Genomic DNA, 10,148 nt, shown 5'->3' on the forward strand with positions numbered 1-10,148 from the left:
AGCAAGTTTACTAAATGACAGTCACTGGCTTGACAATACTGAGTGAAAAATACTGATTTTACACAGATTTTACAGTAAGGTTACGGTATGCTGCCGACAAGCAGTGTCACAAATACAGTCTAAAATTAGACCTGGAGTTGCCATAGCAGAGGCACACGCCCTTTGCTCTTGTTTATTGAGAGAGAAAGCTTATATACTGTAGATTTGCTGAAGTTTAATAAATAAGGTCAACTTATAATATATAAAACAATATAAACATTTATATGCTACATGCATATCATATAATTTAAAGTAATAATTTATATAGCAGAGAGATGCAGATTTATGTTCTTCCTATTTTCCTTGACAACGCACACACGCAGGAGGTGTCTATTCTTATCCATCTCCAGCCTACCAGTTTATTGTTTTCTGAAGTCAGTGCTCTAACATAAGTTTGGGATGTCTTGCATTGGGAGTTCCAGTGCTTGTCGTCGATGCCTCGGCAGCCGTTTTTTACAGGCTTGGCTTCTTTACACCTCGTTTCATAAAAGTATTGCTTAACTGGAGAGTTGCCTGTTTTAATTTCTCCCAGAACAGTCACCTGATGTCCCCTAATGTCAATGGCAGACGATTTGTCCGTGACCCACAAACTTTCACTGTCACAAACGGAATATTCCCCTCGGTGGCTCCTGTGCTCCGCGTACCTTTTCCGACGGGACGTTCTGTTCACCACCACTGAATTTCCAATATAATCCTCCATGAGGTACAGTGGGGGTGGTTCCAACGGTGTATTGTCACTCAAGAGGACTCGGGGAGAGTTGTAGCGTCTCTGCTGCCTTAAGAGGTCTGTATCCATTGAGATAACTGGCTGGAAGTCTGATTTCACAGTTTCGTCTCCATCCACGTCTTGCTGAGTGTCTTTCTGCGCCACGTTTTGATAGTTTTCCTTAACATCTACCATCTGCTTAGAAAGCTTGTTCTTCAAAATGTCTGCCTGAATGAGTTTAATAATAAGAGAATTTATTGAATCTTCTGGCAAACTCCTTTGATCCATGTTGGTAGACTGGATGCCACGAAGATAAGCGAGAAATATCACATAAAACAAGATGGACATCACCTTGTTCACCTGTAAGATCTGCAAAGAAACAGAAAGTCAACATAAAACCAAATAATTTTTGAATAATTTTAAATACTTTTAAAAGTATTTCATTCATGGTAGTATTTTGTTATACTTTATAATAAGTGTAGCCATTTTCTGACTTTTTCTCTTCTTCAGTGTTTCCTCTAGATTTCATGCACCTTTTAAAACGACCTTAATTTTCCTCTTTTCTTGTATAGTGGCCCATATGTCAACTAGGCCCTTTCTCTATAGGGATGAGTAGCTCTTGGAGTAGAATGTCCAGGTCTTGACAGCAGGGAGAGGCCAAGTTACTTTCACAGAGCCTCTTCTACAGAGTGGTTTAGTTTCACCATTGTAGAGGAGAAAACTAACCAATAGTGTAAAAGGCAGAAGTTCTGACTTAGCAAAGTGTTGTCAGGTTTTGCATGTTGAGATCTCTTGGATCCATCAAATGGCTTGAGCAGTGGGAAATAAATCCTGTATTTCAATATCTCTTGTTCTCTCTCTGATGCTGCAAGGGAAAGTATTCTTGAAGGAAAGGGATGCAGTTAAGCAGCAAATTGGGGTTTCCTATATTTTGAACCTCAGAAGGCAGTCATTAGGCTTCTGTAATACAAGTGGGAAATTCACATTAATCCATAGACCATGTTGTACTGATTGTTTGCAGAGCTGGGACCTGTTTTAATTTTTTTTGTGACTTTTTTGGTTTTGGTTGTTTTTTTGCTGTTGGGTGGGCTGTTTTGGTTTTTTTTTTTTTTTTTCCTTGTTATCCCTAATGAACTTCCTTCATTAGATTTATATAAAGTGGAGCTAAACTGACATTTAGAAATATTCAAGGACAAATGTAGGACATGCTCCACACTTCCCTCCCCCTATGGAATCATCTTGTTCAAAAAGATCACAACAATCTCAAAGTCAATATTTTGAAAACTGGACCTAAAAGTATGCTTCTTCTCTGTACTCTACTTTTCTATGCACTACTTTATACGGATTCCTGAGTGTCCTTGTAATTCTAGCTTCTGAGCACCTTCTAGAAGCTCATTTTTTATTTATTTTTAAATTTTCCTGTCATCCTGTTTGTGTAATTGAGAACTGCAAACATCTAAGGAGGTTGTTTTTTTCTTGCCTGCATATAGCTGTATATTTTGTATTTGCACTTATATTTAAATGAAATTAATTTTTAGTGTAAAATACTAAATCCTGAAAGTAAACCATTCACTTGGAAGCACATCTACTTGCACAAGTAGTGGATTAAAGGAGAAACTATTAAACTCATGTTAGAGCACTCTCATAGCATGTGGTAAAGCCTGGCTGTAGTGCTGCTTCAAGTGGCTCAGAACAATCTTGAATTTCATTCTCCTGCACTGCAAACACATTTGTCATGTCTCAGAACAGGTAGAGTTGGAAGGATTGTTAGGAGACTGTCTAGTCCTATCTCACTGTTTAAAGCAGCGTCTGCTAGTGCACCTTGCACAGGGCTGTACCCAGTCAGGTTTGAATAGCTCTGTGAATGGAGACTCCACAACCTTCAGGCAACCTGTTCCAGTGTTTGACCACCCTCACAGTAAAAGGGAAAAAAAAAGGGGAAAAATAAATCCAGTTTCAGTAGCATTTCCTGTATCTCACTTTGTGCCTATTGCTTCCTGTTGTTTCATGGGACACCCCTGAGAAGAGCCTGGCTCCATAGAATCATAGAATCATTCAGGTTGGAAGGGACCTCCAAGATCATCAAGTCCAACCATTGAGCCATTAGGGCTCTAAAGTCCTCTGCTAAAACAGATCAGAATCTGTTAGTGTTGGAAGGGACCACAAGGATCACCCAGTTCCAACCCCTCTGCCATGAGCAGGGACACCTCCCACTAGATCAGGCTGCCCAGAGCCTCATCCAGCCTGGCCTTAAAGACCCCATGTTTTTTACTCCCTCCCATCAGATATTTCTCCATTTTTATAAGATCCCCTTGAGTCTTCACTTCTCCAGGCTGAACAACCTCAGTGCTCTCAGCATGTCTTCATATGACAGAGACCCTAATCCCCTAATCATCTTCATGGACTTGCTCCTGTATGTCCATATCTCTCCTGTACTGTGGAGCCCAGAACTGGACACAGCACTCCAGATGTGGCTTTACCAATTCTAAGCTGAGGGGAAGGATCCCCTTCCTTGACCTGCTGGTGACATTATGGATATTCTGGTGGTTTGTTTGTTTTTGTTTTTGTTTTTGTTTTCCAGGAGAAACTGCAGAAATATCAGACCTTTTGAACAGAAAATTTTCCACTTCAAAAAAACACCATTTTCTGTATAAAAAGGGAAACCATTTTCTTTTTAAGAAGACAAAGGGAAAAAAAAAAAGTTTTACTGGAGAATTCTTTATCCACTCTAAGTAAAATCACTTTTAGCAACAGCGAGTCCCCACTTCATAGTTTGGAACTGCAGCAAAATCAGAGCTACCCTCTGTGGATGTGTGAGCTGTCCTTTTATGGACAAGAAATGTGTTTTCTCCATTCTTAGTTTGTCACAGTATGAGTTCACCTAAAGCTAGACTGTTGCTTGCAGCAATGTTGTGCTTTGGAAAAAAAAAAAAAAATCTAAGATTTTTCAGTTGCCATACAATTACTGTCATGCCTAAATAAATACTAACTTAATGTAGATAGATCTCACAGCCCAGGCCATGCTGTATAAAAAGACTTCTTCCTGTGCAATTTGGTCTTCCCTCAGTAAACTATTTGCTTTTAAAACCAGTAAAAATGTTATGAAATGGATGTCACTCAGCAGATTTGTTGCAGCACTCAGAAGAATTAACCCACACGCAGTGTGATGCACAAATCTATAGGATGGTGAGCAAAGCTCTGACAACACTCAGCTCAGAAGTTGAAAGCATTACTCATGCCAACATGCAACTGCATGTAATCACTGATCTGCAGTTTCAAAGCTAAGTGTCACTAGCTGGAGCAGGTGATGAGGTGGGAAAAGTAAGACTGGAGTTCCTACAGACTCTCTTTAATGTCATGCCACACAGAAAAAGGAAGGGCTAGGCACCCTGGAATTAGAGCTGTTCAAATAAGCTATTTTTCTTGTCCATGGAGGAACTCCATTAATAGAAAAAAAAAAAACCCAAACATTTTAAAGTAATTTTCTGAATCCAACAAAATGCCTTGTGGATTTGGTGGGAAAGGTGTTAAACTACTCTGAAATTTAACTCGTAGTTTGATTAGTGCTTGGAAAATTATCTGCCATAAAAGTAAAAATGTTTCAGAACCAATCTTTATTTTTTTGAAGGGTTTCAGGGTGTAAGATTTGGAAAGAAAATGCAAAAGTTTGGTAAGGTTACAGTTTTCAGGGAGTTCCTCCAAGACAGTTCACTTAGGAGGTTCATAAGTGCTGTGTTCAGAAATTCCATGTCATGACCCAAAATTGTCAGGCTATCCATGAAGTCCAGCATCTCAGAATATGCCTAAGACACCATGCTAGCTAGGAGAGATGGTTGTTACTGGGAAACTACAACTGGTTATGGTTGAGTGTAAGACACCTCAAAAGTGTATGGATTTGTAGGGCTGGGCAATACTGCTTTTAATAAATGACTCTGCCCAAAGTGGAACTCTGTGCCTATCTAAATTGAAGACAATTTGTAATTTATAGCTTTTTGCGTATGTGTGTGTTGTTAAACTGATAAAAAGGAGAGGAAAATTTAAAACGTTAACATGTTTACATTTCCACCTTTTCAAAGCAAAGCATTCTGATATTTCTGGACGTGCTTCAAAAGTTACACAATGTAATTCACAAAACAGGGAAAGTGCTTACACAGTAGAGCCCAGTGAGTAAATTAACTACAGAGGAAACTTGCATTTGGAGGCAAGAATTCAACAGAGGTGCCCTGTCTACAAGAAGACTGACCTAACTTCCAGGCTCCTGGTGCACAAGCTTGTATGAAACTCAGCAGAAACTACTCCAGCACAAGTAGGAATAGCTTCTTCTTCAGCCTTTTGTTGTATTTTAGGTTACAAGAACTTAGTCCTTCATGTTATTTTTTCCTGTTCTCGCATCACAAATTCTTGAAATGAAAATTATTCATTTCCAATAGACAGACTTTATTTAAGCCAAACTCTTTCTAGTCAGCTGATGATTGTGAGATACTTTTGTTGTTCTGCAAGGTTCTTCTTAAAATTTTCCACATTTAAATCCCTGAGAAGTTTAGCTGTCTTTGTGGACTGCTTGCAATTAAATGTGATGAATGGTCCTAAAAAATGAATAGAGTATTATTTACACTCCCCCAGGAAGCACAGACTAGATCACTACATTTGGGGCCTGGATCTGGGTCCCAAATAGGCACAGGCAAGCATTTCCATGGTGACCTCAGAATAAGCCCTGCATGCTCCCTAGTCCAATATCAGCAGAAGTAAAGTTATTGAAGTGAAGTTGTTGGAAACAAAGGGACCATAATCAGCAGACCATAACTGGTGACTGCTTCGACTTCATTTCTGCCCAATATCTGCTTGTGCTACAGCATTAAGGCTGGTGCCTGAGCACAGTTTCTGTTTCCAGGGGCTGTCAGGTTAGCTGTGACACACAGCCTGCTCGACAATAAGGTGTGTGATGGCACATGACTTCAATGGATCTTCAGTATATAATCAATATGACACATCCATTTGAACCAGTATAATCATGTTACCATGCAATACCTGCTACATACCAGTCCTAGAAGCCATGTGGTTGTAGAATAGTTTAGATAGTATGAATCCAGAAGAATTGATACAGCAGCTTTACTAGATTCATATCAAAAGGTATACCTTGTTGACTTATCACTTTATCTTGAACTCATCATTTGACCGGGGGCTCAATAGTGGCTGGACCTAATGGAAGACTACTTGTATCAAATTTGTACCTGTACCACAAAGAGAGTAGACAACTACCTAGGGTGGGCATTAGTAGCCTGATGTGGTCTTGCTGCTGGGATATCCACCCTGTTTTCTCTCTCTTTCTTCCTGTATCACCCAATTCCTTTTCTGCTCTGTATCTTGGGAGTTCAGCAAGGGCTGCTGACATATTCCTCTGAGAAGCTCTGGAGTGGCTCTGCTATTGTGTTGTGCTATTCTGTGTGCCCTGCTAGATGCTGGGATGCACCTTTGATGATTTTAGCTCCTGCTAGAGGTAATTAAAAAGGGGACAGGGAGAACACGTCTCTCAAATCAGCTTTTTAATGTACTCAGAAAGCTCTGTGAGATGTGTGATATGGAAAAGCACTGGACATCAAGGTAGGAAGACCTAATAGTCTCTTCCAGTTGGTCCCTTTGCACAGTGATAGTGTCCCCTTATTCAGAGCTACCACCCTGGCTTTCAAAAGTGATTGCAAACATGGCAACAGAGCCAAAGAAGATCCTTAAAGGAACAAGAAGTAGAAAAAAGTGATAATTAGGCATTATGAATGGTCCAGAGGATCTGTGGGAGCACATATCACAGCATGGCAGGACAACCAGTATATTCTGGTTATACAGAGTTGGCTGTTAATATGCACTAAACAAACTTGACTTAGAGATTCTGGCATCTGTGGCACAGAGGGCAAAAGCAAACACCAGAGAAAACAAAAGCTCATGCATTGAGTTGTTTGATTTTTTCAACTGTTGCTTAGTTTTACTATACTTTAATGGTCTATATTCCTGCCTATCCCCGTGGTGTTAGCAGGGTATTAATGCTGTCCAATCTAGACGTCTCAGGGAAGGCCTATAATTTATGAGAAGTAAATAAGCTTACCCATTGCTTCCATCAACGAATTAAATCCCCAACAGACTCTGGCAAACCACTTTCTGTGCTTTTTAGACTCTACCCTCTATGCAGTGTTGGAAAGCTTTGTTTAGTTTTGATTTGATTTGTTTATGGTCATTTAGAAAAAAATCTGTATTGCTTTATTTTGATCAGTCACTGAACCCTCTACACAGCTGAAGAGCGAAGTGTCAGTTAATAGGTTCTGTGAAAATAATGAAATTCATGTACTGTGAGGTAATGCCTAAGTTTTTACTTCTAAATCCTTGCTAAGATGAACTGGAATAGAAGGAAACGTGAGTCGTGAATTTTACATTCAGCATTGTAATACCAGACATGATTTATGGAAGTCAGCTTGAAGTATTTGACACTTTCTGAAAAATTTAAGGGCAGCTTTTGTTCTTCAGACTGAGCAACTAATAATCATTTCTGGTGGCTGACAGCTTATTCAGGCTTTTGCCAAAGACGACAGTGTAATTATTATCATTGCTTGCTCAGCACTGTTTTCACAAACTCACCGAAAGCTACAAGCAGCAGAAAGCCCTGTTGATCATTCCCTCATCCTGCTAGGTGAAGAAGTGCAGCCCTTCTCCTCTGTGCTTAGGAGGACAGCAAAAAGATACAGAACGAGAAAAGTATCACTGCATTCTGAATATTCAGAAAGATGAGAGTATGAAAGATTTACATGTGAAAACTTGCATTGTATTTCACAATAATAATAAGCAGTTTGTACGATATGTGCTGGTAGAAGGATTTATTAAGGTAGATTGCTGCAGAGTGATGAATGCCCCTAGAGATGCTATGACCCTCCTGAACATTTTCACTTCTCAAGATACAGAAATTTCAGCACATACAGATTGAAGCTAAAGCTTCCACAAGAGTTAAACTCACTAAGAAGCAAAAGAATTCAGAGACAAAATCAAGTGGGACTGAGTTATGGCATTTTTTAAGTGTTAACTATCCCTACCAAAATGTGAATGAAGGATTTTGAAACTAATGCATTCCTCTTGCAGATGGGCTGGGGAGTGCAGCTACACACTGTATCTGAGGATGAGGCCACCAAAGTTCCTCAACCTCTGCAACAGACCAGTTGATTTTAATCAGACGTCACTGTAGGCCAGTTACAAAATGAAGAAGACACATCTGAGCACTGAGCCCCAGATTCCTCCAGTGACTGTTATTTACCTCATGTCTTATGGAAATGGAGTTCAGCCTACTGATTCACTGACATTTCCCTTTCCTCTTTAAATGATTGGCTGAGCAAAGTGCAGCAAGACAGCTGCTTACTGAAGTTTGAAAATCTCACCAGTACTCTAGACCAATCTACAATACTATTTATGACTACCATTGTGACCATGACCCTGCTAGTCACTGAGGAGCGCTCTCCTGGCTGGTGACATTTTTTCTGAGGGATAGCTTTGCTACAAGGAGCAATCTGTTTTCTGAACAGTTAAATAATCTGCAGAATTGCAGCAGTATTGGTTCATTTCAGGCACAGTCGACTGCAACGACACGTGTGTCTACTTTTGATCTTTCCACAAATATATCTTTTTGGAGATCAAAATGTGATCGCCTTACGCATACCTGCCTGATTCCAAGGGAAAGGTCAGGAGCAGTTCCTCAGTGCTTACCTCACTACTTGGAACAGCAGCTACTTCTCACACCTTGTGCAAAGTAAATTCTGTTAGGTTTTGGCCCTGCACCTTCCTCCCCCACCACCGACATCGTCTTGAGCTCAAGGCACTCGAGACCCCCCTGGAGGCATTTGACACTCCCCAGCATCCTCTAGCAATCCCACCAAGGGACTCAATTATTAATAAGGTCTGGTACAATATCAGCCATACTAGCTACATCCTCTGGTCTATAATCAATTACAAAAGTAGACAGGCTTTTCTCAGTCACAGCTAAGTCTTTTTCTGTTTTAATTCCTTTCCTCACTGTCATTTTTGTGACATCATATTTACGCCTGTCTTTCTCGGCCCTGATTGCCATGGTATAATTTTGCATTAACCAGTTGACACATTAATCTGTGTATTGAGAAGGTCAGCACAAGGGTCTGGGAGGCTGGCATCCCAATTTGTCTGATTTGTTGGAAGAAATAGATCAAGCTGAAGTCTCTGTTCGTTACTTTTTACATCTGCAAAGTAAGGAACTCTATGAAATGATGTTGGGGTTTTATTACCCTAGACTTACACCCTGACATCCTTTGCTTTCTCCCTCAAAAAGCTGGCTGTTGTTGCTCTATTAAGAGAGAAAAAGTACAAACTTATTCCCTCCACACAAGGCACAACAGCACTGCAGTAGGATGCTCTGCATGCTGCGTGGGAGATGTCGGTCTGTTTGGGAGTAACGAGGCATCTTAACAAATATATTTCCCTAAATGTTCTCAGTGTAAATCATCCACTGTTTCTTTTGCCATTCTCATGTCACTGATACTTGAGAACCCCATAAACATTTATCTTGGTTAACACGATAAAGTAGGAGGGCTGCTCTTGTTCCCTTTTTAAAGAGCAGAAACTGGAATCCACAGAAGTCAGGTGATGTTTGCAAGGACACACAGGAATTTTGCTGCAGGTTGGGGTTTTCATGTTGTACAGCTGTGTCAGGAAAGTCCATCTGTAATGCTGTATAGAAGTTTGATTGATCAATGACATGCATGAAATGCAAGGAGATAAAAACAATGCCATCTGAGATGAGCAGTCAGATGCATCTTAGACATGACAAAGTGTTAAAGCCATAGTTGGGTAAACTATTTCCACAAAAGCGGAAGTATTTATACATATTATTCACTCTGTAGCTCTGAAAACTCTCCAAAGTAACAAGAAATCTAAAGGTCATAGCCTTAGCTAAATCAATAAATTCCAACGACTTGACTAATTTTGTTAAAAAAAAAAAAAAAAGAAGAAAATGTGCCCCGAGCTTTTGACTTTCCTTTTGGGTTGGGTTTTTGTTTTTTTTTTTTTTTTTTTTGGGGCGGGGGCGTTGTTATTTACAAACAGAAGAATAGAAAGCACTAGAACTAAATTATGGTAGAAGATAATTCAAGCTGATAAGTTGTTAATTAATCTTTTCATTACTGTTTGATAATAGCAGCAGGGCCAAGCAGCTAACAAAGTAAATTTACAGCTGATTTGGAAAGAGATACAAACAGCAGTGAGCAAAGAGAAATACAATCTTTGCTGGGGAGATGGAGACATAAAATATTGGCAGAAAATTACAAAATGAAAGTCAAAGTAGATATTACAAGCTAGTGTCCTGGGGGAATAGGAGTATTGAGCAACGATATAGAGGGAAAGA

The 10,148-nt window shown here is 39.8% G+C and overlaps 1 protein-coding gene across 1 annotated transcript in view; it reads right to left on the reverse strand.

The window, feature by feature from the left end:
* Nucleotides 1-287: 287 nt before the first annotated feature.
* The window catches only part of NTF3 (neurotrophin 3), a 53,250-nt gene continuing 43,389 nt past the window's right edge, over nucleotides 288-10,148 (reverse strand). Inside the window, exon 2 of the mRNA XM_008942538.1 lies at nucleotides 288-1,114. Coding sequence (XP_008940786.1) covers nucleotides 323-1,114 — 792 coding nt within the window. The 3' untranslated portion in view covers nucleotides 288-322. The remainder of the gene's footprint in view (nucleotides 1,115-10,148) is intronic.

Source organism: Merops nubicus, unplaced genomic scaffold, assembly GCF_000691845.1.
Source record: "Merops nubicus isolate BGI_N331 unplaced genomic scaffold, ASM69184v1 scaffold6676, whole genome shotgun sequence".
NCBI classification, from domain to species: Eukaryota; Metazoa; Chordata; class Aves; order Coraciiformes; family Meropidae; genus Merops; species Merops nubicus.